This window comes from Argiope bruennichi, chromosome 8 (assembly GCF_947563725.1).
Source record: "Argiope bruennichi chromosome 8, qqArgBrue1.1, whole genome shotgun sequence".
NCBI lineage: Eukaryota > Metazoa > Arthropoda > Arachnida > Araneae > Araneidae > Argiope > Argiope bruennichi.
Genome location: NC_079158.1, coordinates 106211009 through 106227620, shown reverse-complemented (window position 1 = coordinate 106227620; position 16612 = coordinate 106211009). Strand labels below are relative to the sequence as shown.

General features: G+C 28.7%; 1 protein-coding gene across 1 annotated transcript in view; it reads left to right on the top strand.

Moving 5' to 3' along the window:
- The first annotated feature begins 4103 nt into the window (after positions 1-4103).
- LOC129981029 (uncharacterized) overlaps positions 4104-16612 on the top strand; it is a 272688-nt gene continuing 260179 nt past the window's right edge. The window contains exon 1 of the mRNA XM_056091634.1: positions 4104-4433. Within this exon, the coding sequence (XP_055947609.1) occupies positions 4416-4433 (18 nt within the window). The 5' untranslated portion in view covers positions 4104-4415. The remainder of the gene's footprint in view (positions 4434-16612) is intronic.

Below are 16612 nucleotides of genomic sequence, written 5' to 3'. Positions count from 1 at the left end.
TCAAGTTATACATTGTTAAACCATCATGATTTCAATGAAATTTGCTAATCACACTTGGTATTGTTCACTTTGGCTGGTTGACATAACATAACGCCATCTTGTGCCCCGGTGCCTATAACACTAGGTTATCCAACCAGTTGGACGAGCACAAGATAGAAGAAAGACAGGAAAAAAAAAAAAAAAAAAAGGAAGAAAAAAATTTGGAAAATTGACAGTAGTAAATTCGACATAATAAAGAATGGAAGTGTAACTTGAGATATTTATCTAATCTAACCATCTATTTAATTAGATGACACTTAATCCATTTTTTGGGGATACTCTGTAGAAAAGAAAGGATATATCTTCTCTTTGAGTTTTTCAAATATTATCTTATAAAACTGTTACTTACGGTCGAAATTTTATCTACATATTATGCGATCAAATTTAATCGAATAGTATCAGTAAAAGTATTAAAAGATATCTCAATTTAACTTAGGAAAAATATTAATGCTTAAAATATTTGTTATTGCCTTTTCAGTGATATCAGTTTAATTTTCAAGCGATACTTTCTAGAATATTACGAAAAGTTTTCGATGAACTAATTATATCTATGAAACAGAGACTATCTAGACAGAGACAAAAAAAAAAAAAAAAAAAAAAAAAAATCTTACCGGATAATGTATTTTGGAAAATTCATTTCACGCTGGCATACTTCGTCGGTACTTGAAACAAATCTATAAATTTCTGTAGCATTGCATTGCTTTCTTGATTTTCATACTCATACAACATAGTCAGAAATCTTTCTAAAATTTAATGTCTAGTTCATTTTATTTATATTAACGACCCACCTTTAAAGCAATGCTAGTGCTATATCGGGACGGACCTCGGTATTTTGAGCCGATGTCAGATGACGAGGACCGTGCCTCGGCTGGCGCCATCCTCTCTTAGCTTCCGCGGCGCGCCAGCAGAAGGGCGTTTGGCTCCGACGGATTTGGCAGACACCAGGCCCGCTTACACGACCGCCACGCCACTACAACCCCCACCCCTAAAATTTAATGTGGATCTAACATACAAATGCTGTCACACTATATGCCAAATCTCATTTATCTAGTTTGTTACGATACTGAATTATTGTGCTCAAATGTATACGGCAGATAGACACACATAATTCCTTTTTTTCGGATCAAAGGAAGTTCAAAAATTTTGAATTTCATAAAGATATCGAATTACCGTTTGTTGATTGCAATATTTTTTCTTTTTTTTAAGTAGCATGCAAGAAACTAAAAGGAATTACAAACTCATCTGATTAGAATATAATTTAAAATTCCACAGCACTGATAACATTATCAATAAAAAAGGTAAACAATAATTTAAGCATTATCAATTAAATACAACTAAATCGACGTGTTGGTACCCTATAGACCAGTCTGTTTGATTTAGAGCTACCAGATTTAGCATAGTATATTTGGGAAGGCGGATATGTACACTTTGGCGCAATTTTTTTGAAATTTTAATTGGGATTTTAGTTAATTAAAAATTAACACTTTTCAATTATAACGTCCGAAAATAGCATCGCAAAAATAATTGCATTATTGTTTAATGTAGTCAAATTAATTGCATTCAATTTTTGAATTTTGATAATTGTTTTTAAAAATATTTTTTTATGTTTCATTTTCAGCAATGCATTTCATTGTTACAGAGAAATTCAAACAATTCACATTGTTTTATAAAGTATTTAATCGTAAGTTTCCCACCTATTGTTTAAAGTTCAAAAAAGATCCTATTTATTATACGCGCAATTAAAAAAAAAAAACCGATATGAGCAGAGAAAGCCTTTATCCTTTTAGAATATAGATTGCCCTGAAAATAGTGTTATTAATCAATATAGCATTATAACATCATGGGATTTAACTCCACTAGGAAAGTTTTCTCACAGTAAACAGAAAACGTATAAGGTTATTAAAATAACATAGTTTTAATGTCTATAATACTTTGATGCTTTAAAATGTTGTATTGAATTAAAAAAAATTCCAAAATTTTGTTTAGTTATAATATTTGATGAATATGAAGTCGAGCTCATCAAATTATGAATACCAAGCGGTGCACAATATATTTAATTGAAATTAAACAACAAAACAGGAGATCGTCTGGTTGCTGAAAGCGATTTGAATATTACATAGATAATCAACAGTAATGGTCTCCCCGAAACTTTATTGCATATTCTTTAGTAAATGTACTTGTATTTGATTTATCGCTTGTCATTGGCAAACAATAATTAACAAAGAGCTGATTAACGTGCGATATTTGGCGTTTAATCACTAGGATACGATTAATTCACAAGTTGTTAACACCAGTTGTATATCTACGACGCCTTTTTTCCGACTGCTTGAAATCAAAATTTGACACAGAGTTACAATTCTAATCACAAAATCGCATATCATATTCCATATATTTAATTCATTGAGTTTTTGAATTAACCGCATTTACATGCTTGTGAACGTACGGACCGACAGATGGTCAATTTCTTGATGGATTTATTACCAAATTTGATAGGTTTCTACACTGTCGATGTTAAATATGTGTTCCAAATTTTATGCGTTTTAATCTCTTTGTTTAAATTTATATTCGAAACAGCCGGACGGACAAACTTCTTTTGAATGGATTTCATTCAAAACTTGCCAACACCAAATCTCATCTGTCTTGATCTTAGGTTCCAAAAGTGGTCCAGGTGGATTCCCAGGGGTCCAAAGGAGACCACACGGGGGTCCACGTAGACGTGAAAAGAAAACAGGGATTCATAAGTTGTAAGTGGGGGACCACGAAAAATTTTCTGGTTTTCATAATAAAGAACAAAACATTTTGGCTTGGATTTACCTATCAGAGTAGGCAGGTAGCATCATTCATTAGGTAGGTACTCAAAAATATTCGAGACTCAGTTCAAACACAGAATTGAATAGAACAATAGATAATAGTAGAAGTGTACACCACATGTCGAGACTGTTAACAAAAAAAGGGAGCAGAATGAACATCACAGAACAGGGAGATTTAAGATTACTTCTTACAAAACTGAAGCCAAATATTGATAATTTGCTGTCAATTCATCAAGTACATCCGTCTCATTAAAAGTATGACTATTTTTTATTGTTGATTTACATTTCAGAGTTTATTGCTGATTTTTTGTTAATTGTTGATTGTTTGTAATAATAAATGTTTATAATTTTGTATAACCACAAGTATTATTTTAATAAATAGGACACAAGAAAATGTGCTACTTTTTTTTTCTTCTTAACACCCCCAATTTAGGGTGATATTTTTTAGGAATTTTGGGAATACAGTAGAAATGTAGCAGCAGGGGGTCTACCGAAAATAGTAAAACTTTGAAAGTGGTCCACGAGAAAAAAAAGTTTGGATCAAAATGTTTTTAATTATTATGTTCATAGACAAACAGGAATAGTTCCCAAAATGTGTAATTCAGACACAGAAAAGTTTGAAACAGAGAGATCCGCCAAATTCTCCAGTTAAATTTTTCAGACGATTGCGATACTTTCTCTTTGTATATTCTGTATATCAGAAAGTAAATATTTCTATCCATAAATCGCCTTTCGTATACCAGACACAAGAATTTGCCTATTTCTAATATTATTATTTGATATTTCTAACTTAATACAATTGATATGTAGCTTATTATTTGAAGACAGAATTGAAAAGCACGTAAGTTTCAAATGCAATTTGTTAAATAATGAAACCGGCAGAATATCCACAATTCGGTGATGCATTGCTGCAAAATAATGTTTACTGAAATTAAAGCTCAGGCTTCATTGAATTTCAAACAAAAAGATGATGAATGAGTTAGTTTTTTTTAATATTATAATTGTGATTGTGCCCACATGCTTTCAATAGATTCCTACAGGCCATTCGATGATGCCTTTTGATTGGCAAGGTTATCTAAAATTAATAACGGTTTTCCGCTCCGCCGAAAACTGCGTCAATCCTTAAAGGGGAAAGTTCGGAACTTGATTTCAACTCGAAGATTGCCTTCGGGTTACGCAGCAAAACCAAACCGAAATTTCGCCGCCTACGTTACGAATTCGAACACAGGCAAACACGAACCACCTGTTCGGCGAGAAAGTGACCGGTGTGCCGCGGTGAAAAGCAGACGATTTTGCTCCGCTCCCTTCCCAGAGAAAGTTAGCGCTCTTCATGAAGGTCACGTGTTTTGGAATAAACAAATAAATTCGGTGAGAGAGAGAAAACAAAATTGTGGCCTTGAAAAAGGACGGCTCTTTTCAGGCGAATGAAATTGTATTCATAATAATTTTCTTGAGGATACACCGGCATTATTTTACGGATATTCCTAATCGTTTTCTAAACCAGCAATCACACATTCGAAAGAGCCATCAGGATCATAACAGTGATTTTACGATTTTTGGAGAAGCATGAAGAAGCTAGAAAAGGTAAATATTCTTTCTTCTTCAGAAATAAAGAATTGCAGAATATTTATTTTTTATATGGAAGAAATATATAAATAAATATATGTCTCATTACTTTTTACTCTTTTTTTTAATTATTTTATATATTTTGTGTTAACTTCCAATAATCGTACAAAAATTAAATTGGATAATGGTTAATTTATGTTATTTCTTATATAATTTGTTGTATATTAGGCAGTTATTATTTTCTAATTAGTTTTATTCTGATATAATGAATCTATAATAAGTACGGCAAAGCATCTGAAATGAATTCATATTTTAGCCGAAATTGATTAATAATTATATCTAATTTTTAAAAGGAGCATTTTAATAGTTTAATATATTTCAATACTATAATAAAATTTTTTATTTAATTTAAAACAGTTTATAAGAATGTAAAACGCAAAATTATATTGAATAACTGAAATACTATTTCTGCGTTGCCCATTGCATGGGGTCAAGACTTTGTGGGTTTTGTCTTATAAAAAAAATTAATGATTTTTCTTGGCTTTGTTCATAGATAGGTCAACTAATTAAATAATTTATTTTTGCTATAATGTTTCATTGTTTCATCTGATAACCTAAAGGATTTTATTCGCGTAGATTAAGTATTAAATTGATTACATTGATTTTAAAGAATGGAATGATTTTTATGAATTGAGTTTTGAATGAATTGATTTTTTTATCTGAACTTTATTTTTAAAAAATATATATATATACAACGGAAAAGATTAATCAGATAGCGGAAGAGAACAAAATCAAAGAAAACTTAGAACTTTTAAATGAAAAAAGTGCATAATTTTACTTATGATCTTATTTTTTTCAAACAATTGACCGCTTCGAAAATTTTGGGGATGAGAATGACGTTCTCATCCCCAAAGGAAGAGGAGGGGAAGTTCAATTCTTTTTGGTAATATATTCAATAGAATTTATAAACGTGCATAAAAATTATTGAGCATTATTTTTGTTAGCGTATGAGATATAACATTCTGACTACTTTTGAACTTATCTAATCACAAAGAGTTACCTCCCGCCCTACTTTAGCACTCGGGGTAATTTGAATAACTGAGCTGCTATGAAAGTTAAAACGGGCATAATAGTAAACGCATTATAGTTTACCTAAACGATAAGGAAACAATCCATGCGTGTCATCTTTTCAGAAGTATTTTGAAGAAATCTCAGGATAATTTTACAACTAAGATTAAAGTAATGATTTTTTTTATATTCAATTTTTTTCAATGTAGAATTAGTAAAAATTATGTATATACATCGGGTGTTGCCCAGGGAAATGTATCTGATACAAAGTCTAAATACAAAGACAGAGCATTAATATTTTGACTATATCATTGTTGGAAGTTGCAAAGAGAAGCAACCTTTCTCCATATTTTTGATCATATTAAGAAGAAACAAAAAGAAATTAATTCCTGAAAAGAATATTCCCCAATGTTTATATGGCAAGATTCGAAATACTCGATAAAATTTAAATTTGAAGTAAAAGTTTTATAAGCCCAGCAAACAATGCAGAAAAAAGTCATTGAAGAAAGGTCTAATCGGAATAGTATATAAATATATATATATATTCTCTTTTATATTCTCTTTTCTTTTTTCACTTAAATCTATGTATATCGTAAATTTCGATTCAGTTGATTGGAAAAGCAAAGAGAGAATGCATTTTTCTTAAGTACATTAAATTGTAAAGGCTTAGACATAAAACAAACCAACAACTGAAAAAGAATAACATATTACGGTAATTGAATGAAGTTTACTATGTTCCATAGATTCTGTGAGAAACTGTAACCGCCGTATCAGAATTAAATAAATATAAATAATGCTTTTAAATTAACTTGAAAAAAGGAATAAAATAAATTTAATTTTTTTTCTATAAAGAATAGATCCTTGTAAACATATATTTAGTCGAGAAGAGAAGATTTTTCTTATGAAATTCAAAAAGAAAAAGTATAATGAATGTTTTTATTAATGAAAGAAAGTCTACTGCACTAAGATGCAAGAAAAAGCATTCTTTCGTTGTAGGAAATGCCGATGAAAATTATTAACAATTACGATTAAAATTATTAACACAAATGATACCAATGTTTTGGGAAGTCTAGAACGAATTCAAAATGTAATAATATGTAAATATTTTAGATGTACGCAGATTGGAAAATACTCTCTTTTTCCCAAGAAAATAAGGATTTTCCAATGTATTTAAAAATTCATTCACTTTTTATGTTATTATATAACTTGTTTTTGATGTTTGATATTTTTGCCATTTAATACCTAATTTTTTATAAATTATTAATTGTTTTTAAGATAAGTTGGTTTGTTGGAAATATTAGTGTCTGATGTTAAATTTCCAGAAGTCTCCTATACATAGTCCGTGATTCCAAAAACAAACTATTTTATTATTATTATTATTTGTCATATTTGGCAACCAGTTGCTTCGTCGGGATTAAATGGTTGTTAAAAATTTCAATTTAATATTTTGCTTAATTATGCCTTAAAGGCTTCTTCAATAAAATATTTTTATACTTCAAATTTTGATTCCCATATACCCATACTATTTTAGAAATACCGCTCTGTGACGTGTCCTAATACCATTCTGTTCTTTGTTCTATGCATTTCTCTAAATTTTTTTTTTCTTGTATATCCAAATATATCACAGCAAAGAAAATAGTGTTTGAAAAGGGACTTTTTTATAAGTTCTCAAAATTGCTAAATTCTGAAGTCGAGCCTTAAGTGTGAATAAACAATTTTTTTAAAGCAAGCTTTATATTAAAACCTATTCAACACATAAAAATAATTAAATTTTTATATTTTTACCACAATAATGAAAAAAAAAATCTAGGATTAAATATCTGTAGAAAACGATAGGAATTTCATTATAACTGTAAAATATGTTCTAGTAAAATAACCCTAAAATATTTCTTAAAAATTAATTTAAAAAATAGAAAAAAAATTACACAAAATGGTGCGAAAAAAATTACGTATGACAAAAAAGGATATCAGTAAAAAGATAATTTTTGGAATTTTAAGATGATGTAAAAAATATTTTTTTAGCTGCAATATTTTCGAAATTATCACCGGGAAACACCAAAATTCGCTTAATTTTTACTTAATTAATTTTTTTTTCGGAATTGCTCATTTCCATCTTCCAAACTATATATGTGGCAAGTTCGGCAACTCTTGTTAAAACGGTTGGGTCTGTAAAGCTCTAACACGCACACACGCACGCATGCACGCACATATGTTTTTATTATTAGTATGGATTAAGCATCAAATTGTCATTTGACATAAATGCCGTTTTATTTTAATACTGTTACCTATCTCAGATTTCAGTTCATTGAAGGCACAAAGCTTCCGATCGGAGTTAAATCTTGCAGTATCATCCTTTTATTACTGTATTATACTGTACTGTTCCTTCTATTACTGTAAGTTCTTTTTATACTCGTCATATAACCTTATGATGAGTAAGTATATTGCTTATATACTGAAGAGAGCTTTTATGCTTTAGCTTTCAACAATGGGAGAAAATCATTGATTAATATTTGATGAAACAATGAAAACGATTTGAATTTCAGTTCAACAATCAAATGTATTGTTAAATATATTTGATTACTTATACAAAATATATTAATTATACAAAAATATTTTTAAAAATTGCCAAATTATTGGAAAATTTTGGACGACAACGAATGCAAAATGGCTTAAAATCCAGTTTTTCGAATTAATATTTTTTTTTACAGTTACCATAAAAAAATTGTCAAAAATCTTGTAAAATTTTAATTAATTATAATTTTAATAAAATTTCATCGAGGTGGCAACGTTTACCTACATTCTGCTTTATTATTACTTGTATAAAAACAAATAGATTATAAAATCTTTTGAATTTTTTGTTTATTTATAACTAGCCGCCTTTGGCGACCAGCCGGTTCGCCAATCTTAATGTTCGTTTAAATTTTAATAATTAAATATTTTATGCAATTCCTACTTTAATAGCTTCTTCATCAAAATATTTTAAAACTTAAAATTTTGAGAGTCATATAATTTAATATTATAAAGGCCTTCAGTCATAACGTAATATGTATCCCTCTAATTTTCTGTTAGCTCTCGTAGAATTTATGTTTTAAATTAAAGTGGAAAGGATTAATCTGCAATTAATATAATAATATTTTTTACTGAAACAAAGCATTTTTTTATAATCTGATTACTGATAACAGAGTCACTGAGCGTTTAAACTTTATGGGCACTTTCTTAATTTGTGATATCTCAAGAATTTGTCAACAAAATTTTCTCAGATTCATCATGAGCAGATCGATTCATTAACAATATTTAATTTTAAATGCATCAAACACTAAGAAAATAAAATGAATCTTTAAAAATAATCGGTCGAAAACAGGTTTAAAAAAACTACTTAAAAAACGATGTACTTAAAACTATAAGCATATACAAAAAATATATAACTAACATAAATACAATTTAATTTCAAAAGCATGCAACTAACCTAAAAATAATTTAAATCAAGAATCATCCGTTAATAATATTGTCAACAATCAAAACACAATGCGCATGCGTGAATTTTCAACGCCAATTACGGTAACGCAAATGCGTGAATTTTTCCAGTTGGGGTAACGCTATGCAGATTAGACATTTTTAATTTCCTTTATTCTGTGATATTTTAATTCAGAAGTACTTCAGAATGAATGTGAAAGATCGATTCATTAACAATGTTTGATTTTAAATGCATAAAACATTAAGAAAATAAACAGAATCGTTTGAAATAATTGGGCGAAAAATGTTAACCCTAGCCTCATTACTGTTAAGGGGAAAAAAAAAACAAAAACCCTGAAGCCTTACTCATTTGGCGTTGGGAAAAATAAAAAGATTTTTTGGCGGGAAAGTTAGTTTTTAATTAATAATTAAAATTCTAATTAAAAATTTAAAAAAGGGACCCCAGGTGCACATTCCCGACCTCTAAGGTATACATGTACCAAATTTGGTAGCTGTAGATTCAAACGGCCTGGCCAGTAGAGCGCCAACACACACACACACATACATTGAGCTTTATATAAGTATAGATGAAAAAATTGTCTCTTCAAATAAAACAAAATAAATAAATAAATAAAGCAGGCCTTTTTTTAGAATCACTTTCTGGTCGTTCAACTTTGAAGCCGCTCTTTACTTCCGATTGTGTGCGCCAAACTGACTGGAAATGTTATTTCAAATAAGCTTTCGCGTCAATGAAGCCATCTGTGAGAATCGATTTTGAAACATCTCGATGAGCAGCTGTTAAGTTCGTGAATATTTACATTATTCTTATTTCTTGATGCATCGGAGGTTCTAATTTTGCACACAAATCGTTTTCTCGCTCTGTGAGTACCTTTTGCTTATATGCATTATAGCAAAACGATTCTTTGAGTTAAAATTACCGGTTCCGTCAAAATTTTGCGAGGAAAAATTACTCTTTCACAAACATCGTGTTTAGTTTGTTGACTCCGAATTGCAGAGTGTGAGGAAGTTACTTCAACTTCACGTGACACTCGTCGAGAACATCGCACTAATTTTATTCATTTCTTATTGCATTTATTAGTTGTTTGTCATAACGTAGCGTTTACCGCTCGGCGTTAAATGACGTACACTGTTACTTCAGTTACATGGAGGCGTTACCGGAATTTTGGACCACTTTCTTCAATTAACATGTCAATATTGATTATTAGGTATTTATTCAACATGAAATCATTAACTCGTATACATATCCGTTAAGAAAGGTTTATAGAATTTAATAAGTTTCAAATAATAATTTAAAAGCAACTAAAAAGAATTTGAAGAAAGTTAATACCTGACTTTGATAAAACATTGACATTACTTTTATTAAACATTATTTTTAATGGAATTGGCTGATTCGAATTTGGTGGAACTACACTAAAAATTGGATGCACTCAAAAAATCGTTCCAAGCTAAACTAAATCACAAAAGAATCAAAAAATAGAAGCGGCAATTTTTAAGCTTTAAATGGTAAAGAAAACATGAATAACTTTAAAAATACTTTAATAAAATACATATTTTAATAAAACTTTTTAAAATACTATATAGTTAATAGATAGTAAGCAATTTTATAATAAAATATTAACAACTTTTAATAATTCCAAAAATGAAAATTTCATAAATTAAGTTGGTAATTTTAACAAATAAATAGTTTAAGACGTTTTGAATACAATTGTACAATAAAATTTCAAACTTCACAATAACGTGTTCAATTTTTTTTCAGTCACTTATCCTTTTACAAAAGTATTGATGTTTATACCGCTGTTTTGATTGTATTTAGCTTAGCAATAAAACTAGAGTAATTTGAGGTCTTAAAAATTATTCATTTAGAAAGAATATATTTAATTAAAGGAAACAATTAATAAAAAAAATCTGTCTTTTACAATATTTAATTCTGACTTTTAATAAAAATATCGGAAATACAGACGATATTTTATCATTATTTAAATAAAAAAATAAACGAGCTGGAATTAAAAACCTAATTGCCAACGAATTCGAATTAAAATCGTACGAATTAGCTAAATTTCGCTTTATTATGTTTCCTATATTGCGTATATAACCTTCTTATTTAAAGTATATAATATCAAATGCCAAATCGTAACGACAAATTAATTAATTGACTTTTATTGTTCTGCATTTAATATATTTATGTTTATAAAAAGGATGTTTTTGTACTTTAGATACTTTAGGATTGGAAAATCCGATGAAAACCTCTATCTAATAACTATTTTTTGAAATTGATAAACTTTCAAAATTTTCATCTTGCTCTCTGCGATTATTTTTGGAAAATTTATGAGCAGCAATAAAAAAAAGAATCAAATTTTTATATTGATTTATATTTTTTTCCTATAAAACATGTTAATACGAAAGAATAAAAAAAATGTCATAATTATTTATAACTAGCCGCCTTTGGCGACCAGCCGGTTCGCCAATCTTAATGTTCGTTAAAATTTTAATAATTAAATATTTTATGCAATTTCTACTTTAATAGCTTCTTCATCAAAATATTTTAAAACTTCAAATTTTGATTATCATATAACTTATTCATAATATTATAAAGGCCTTCAGTCATAACGTAATATGTATCTCTCTCATTTTCTGTTAGCACCCGTAGAATTTATGCTTTAAATTAAAGTGGAAAGAATTTATCTTCAATTAATATAATAATATTTTTTACTGAAACAAAGCATTTTTTTATAATCTGATTACTGAAAATAGAGTCACTCAGCGTTTAAACTTTATGGGCACTAAAGAATATCTTTTTTAATTTATGTAATATCTCAAGAGTTGGTCAACAAAATTTTCTTAGATTCATTATGAGCAGATCGATTCATTAACAATGTTTCAATTTAAATGCATCAAACACTCAGAAAATAAAACGAATCGTTTAAAATAAACGGTTGAAAACGGTAGAATTTATGCTTTAAATTAAAGTGGAAAGAATTTATCTTCAGTTAATATAATAATATTTTTTACTGAAACAAAGCATTTTTTTATAATCTGATTACTGAAAATAGAGTCACTCAGCGTTTAAACTTTACGGGCACTAAAGAATATCTTTTTAAATTTATGTAATATCTCAAGAGTTGGTCAACAAAATTTTCTTAGATTCATTATGAGCAGATCGATTCATCAACAATGTTTAAACTTAAATGCATCAAACACTAAGAAAATAAAACGAATCGTTTAAAATAAACGGTTGAAAACAGGTTTTAAAAAAACTACTTAAAAAACGATGTACTTAAAACTATAAGCATATACAAAAAATATATAACTAACATAAATACAATTTACTTACAAAAGCATGCAACTAACCCAAAAATAATTTAAATCCTCCACTGATAACGTTGTCATGGCAACAATCAGAACAGAATGCGCATGCGTGAATTTTCTTCTCCGGTTACGTAACGCAAATACGTGATTTTTTCTACGCCAGTTGGGGTAACGCTATGCGGATTAGACATTTTTAATTTCCTTTATTCTGTTTTATTTTAATTCAAAAGTACTTCAGAATGAATCTGAAAGATTGATTCATTAACAATGTTTAATTTTAAATGCATCAAACATTAAGAAAATAAACAGAACCGATTGAAATAATCCGCCGAAAAATTTTAACCCTAGCCTCATTACTGTTGGGAGAAAAAAAAACTGAAGCCTTTCTCGTTTGGCGCTGGGGATAATGGAAGATTTTTTTGGCGGAAAAGTTGGCGGTGGGGAAAATGGAAGATTTTTTTGGCGGGAAAGTTAGTTTTTAATTAATAATTAAAATTCTAATTAAAAATTCGAAAAAAGAAACCCCAGGTGCACATTCCCAACCTCCAAGGTATACATGTACCAAATTTGGTAGCTGTATGTCAAATGACCTGGCCTGTAGAGCGCCAACACACACACACACACATTGAGCTTTATTATAAGTATAGATTAGCATTTTTTGTTTCTATTTTGATTACACTTATAAAATACAATTTAATAACTTCACCTTATAAAATAAAATAATGATGGATTTTCCTTGATATAGTAGACATTATTAACGTGACTCAAACTTAAAACTTTGATTTCCTTGATTAACAATCCATGGAAAATAAATGACATTTATCACGAATTGATCATACAATGATCATGATAATAATTTGGATTAAACGAAAAGTTTTTTGATAATGATAAGATAAAATTGAATACAAAAATGAAATGGATATAAATACATAACTAATGGTTTCACTTTTGAAAGGGCAGTGAATACAAATTACAAAAATTATCCATTAAAAATTTATGATTGAAAGCATTATTTTGAATACTTTTTTAAGATTTATATTTCTTAATTACTCATTTAAAAGCATTACAATTCGAAGATAAATAAAATTCGAAATGATATATTATATTTCTTTTAATGATTATTTGAAAAAGTTTTCATGGTACTTAATACCCATTATTTTAGCAACATATTATAAATTATATCTTATTTTAAAATTTAATTTGATTTTATTCCTTCATCTATTATTTTTTTGCAATTGGAAATAAGGAAACTGTTATATTTATTTATAAAGAATAAAAGAACCCAAAACTAACTCCTGAATTATTTCAAAACAATACAAAATAAGAATTTCATTTCGTTTGAGAGTTTCAAGAGAAGTCGGTGATCTGGCAGAAGAATCTTAGCTTTGTGATGTGACTCCTTGGAATTACGAGACTATTTATATCGGCCACGAAATTAGAGGCTGGACTGGAGAGACTTGCACACCAGACATGGAAAGTCACGTATTTTTGAAGACTATTACATGTTAAATTGGTCGTAGATCAAACATCTATTTTGTGGCATGGAAACTTAGAGATGCGTATTTAAATTCATTTTGACTTTCGTCACCTTAATGCAATTCAAAATTTTGCGATTCATCTCACAAATATTCCTCGTGTTGCTTCACAACTAGATATTAATATGACTAAAATAAACTGATGATTTGATTCAATAACTTACTTCATAACTTACAATTTATTATAATTATAAATTTAATTTTAATATTAGTAATTAAAAAAATAATGAATTTTGTAATAAGATTTATGTTGTTTCAACCTTAGACGGTAATTCACCAAAAAGCTAAATTTCAATGTTACCGACTATTTTATAGATATAAGTACATGAATATCATGTAATATAAAACAGTCACATAATTTTAATTATCAGTAAACTAGCATATACTTTTATTTCCTCAATTATCAAAATTATTATGGTAGCTACTTTAAATGAATCTGAGATGTTTCTCAAAGAGAAAGTACTGTAAAAATCAGAAAATTGTCGCAAAATTTTGATGAATATAACTTTTAAGACTTCTCAGAGTCTGAAAAAAACAAAACAAACCCCACAGCAATAACAAGAACAGCAACAAAAACCCCACCAGTTTTGAAATCACGGTTAAAGTCCATAAACACGATAATTCAAAAGCAGAACAAACGGATAAAATTTGGTATACGATATTCAAAATTAAACTTATAGATTTCTGTCAAAGTTTTGTTCTGTTAAAGAGGAAACTGTCTGTCTATCCGTGAACACGATGATTTCTAAATTGCTACAAGTCGGATATATGAAATTTGGTATATGGTTTTATTACAAGTATTGGCGGTCTATATCTGCATTTAGATTAAATCTGTAAAAGAATTGACAGTATGTCGATTTGTCTATATGCGCGTATGTCAACGCTATAAACAACAAGCTACATGGGCCAATTTTAGCTTATAATCTATGCATCAAAAATTGAAAGTCAAAATATAATTTCAAGCTAGATACGCTAAAGTTAGAACATTAGTCTGTTCATGCATATGTAAACAAACTTAAAATATACGAAACTCAAAAACACAATACGCAATATAAAGGAAATTTAGCATTTAATTTAGGTATTATAACACAGCTAAATTAGTATTGAAATAAAATTTAAAGTCGATATTTTCTAGTGAAGCTACGTATTCAGAATACAAACGATAGATAAAAACTAGAGATTTCCTTGGAAGAGAGTGAAATTTACCATCCGAGACAACAATAAGCGATGCACCTCATTTATCTGATGTCCTCGGGAACATCGAATATAAATGATGCGAGTAAAGACTGTTGAAGTTCGTTTGCATTTTTATCTTTTTGACGGATTAATATCCGGTTCGAAAGCAGCAAAATGGCTGGTGCAATCTGCAGTAATCCGGGAGCTTGTGATTCTGATTTTAATCAGCGTATCCTCCTCGTAATATTGAGTTTCGATTAGATGATAAATGACATAGGGGTTAAGTAATTTTATGAAAATTTGTAAGCATCTGTTTGGATTTGTTTTAACCTCGCAATATTGTGTTTGAATTAGATGATGTCATTATGCAATTTTGTGAAAACTTGTAAGCAACTGTTTGGATTTATTTAAACCTAACAATAATGAAAAATTGAATCATGTGATAAATGGCGTAATCATTATGATATTTTGTTAAAACTTGTTAAGATCTGTTGGAATTTGTTTCAAATATTATTTTCGTTACATTTTGAAGTTTAGATTTTTACTTTCTTATACAAACAGAAAGTATTGTCATAAAATACGGAATCCATATTTTGATAAATTTACAAGTTTTTGATTTCCCTGAGCCCTCAAACCAAATTTTGGGATTGCATCTGTCTGTCTTTGAGTTGGACCTTGATATGGTCAATGTATGGACTTGATACCAAATTGGTATATTTCTATTAGATTTTGACAATATCCATTCATAGGAAATTTATATAACCAGCTGCCCGAATATGTGACACTACAATTGTAAAATGTAAACAGCTCGTTAGATAAAATTTGGTACTCAGGTTAAACATTTAAATATAAATCCGCACCAAATTTTGAATCAAATCCGTTAAGGGGTCCACGCCATCTGTCGGTTCATATTTTTATATACATGTAAATGCGATGATTTAAAAACCTAACATTTAACGTGACAATTCAAATAGGATGAAATTTAGTTCACATTTTAATATTTGATATGTGAGATTCTTATAAAGTTTTGAACCAAATCTATCAGAAGTTCGACCATCTGTCAATCTGTTTTTTTGCATGCACGTAAAAGCAGTAAACTCAAAAATGCATTGAATTAACCCTTTAAAGGGCCATATTTTTCTAGTCATATTATGTTAAAATATTTTTTGGCTTAAAATTAGAATAAGAAAAAAGATTCATTTAGCTTATTAGATAAATTTAATTTGATTCATTAATTAATTTGGTTAATTAATAATTAAGTAACAAATCAAGACACATCATTTTGTCTGAGATAAAAAACTGAAGCATGTAAGTTTCTGTCTTTCTAAAAAAGTTTGTCAGAACTTATGCCAACCTACATAATTTCACACAAAGATTGATAAATTTGGTGGGAAGCATATTTCCCACGGCCTTAGAAAGGGTTAAATAAATGAAAATGGGTATGTGATCTTTTGATTTCAATAATAATTCTGTGACAAACTTTTGTTTCAATCGGTTGGGAAAAATTAATGTATTAACCACATGGCAGCATTTAATCATTAAAATAAAGCACCAAAAATCGTACACCAAATTTAATAAAAAAATATTCGTGCCAAATATCGATTTTTCTTAACTATTATTCGTCAGTGCCATGCAATT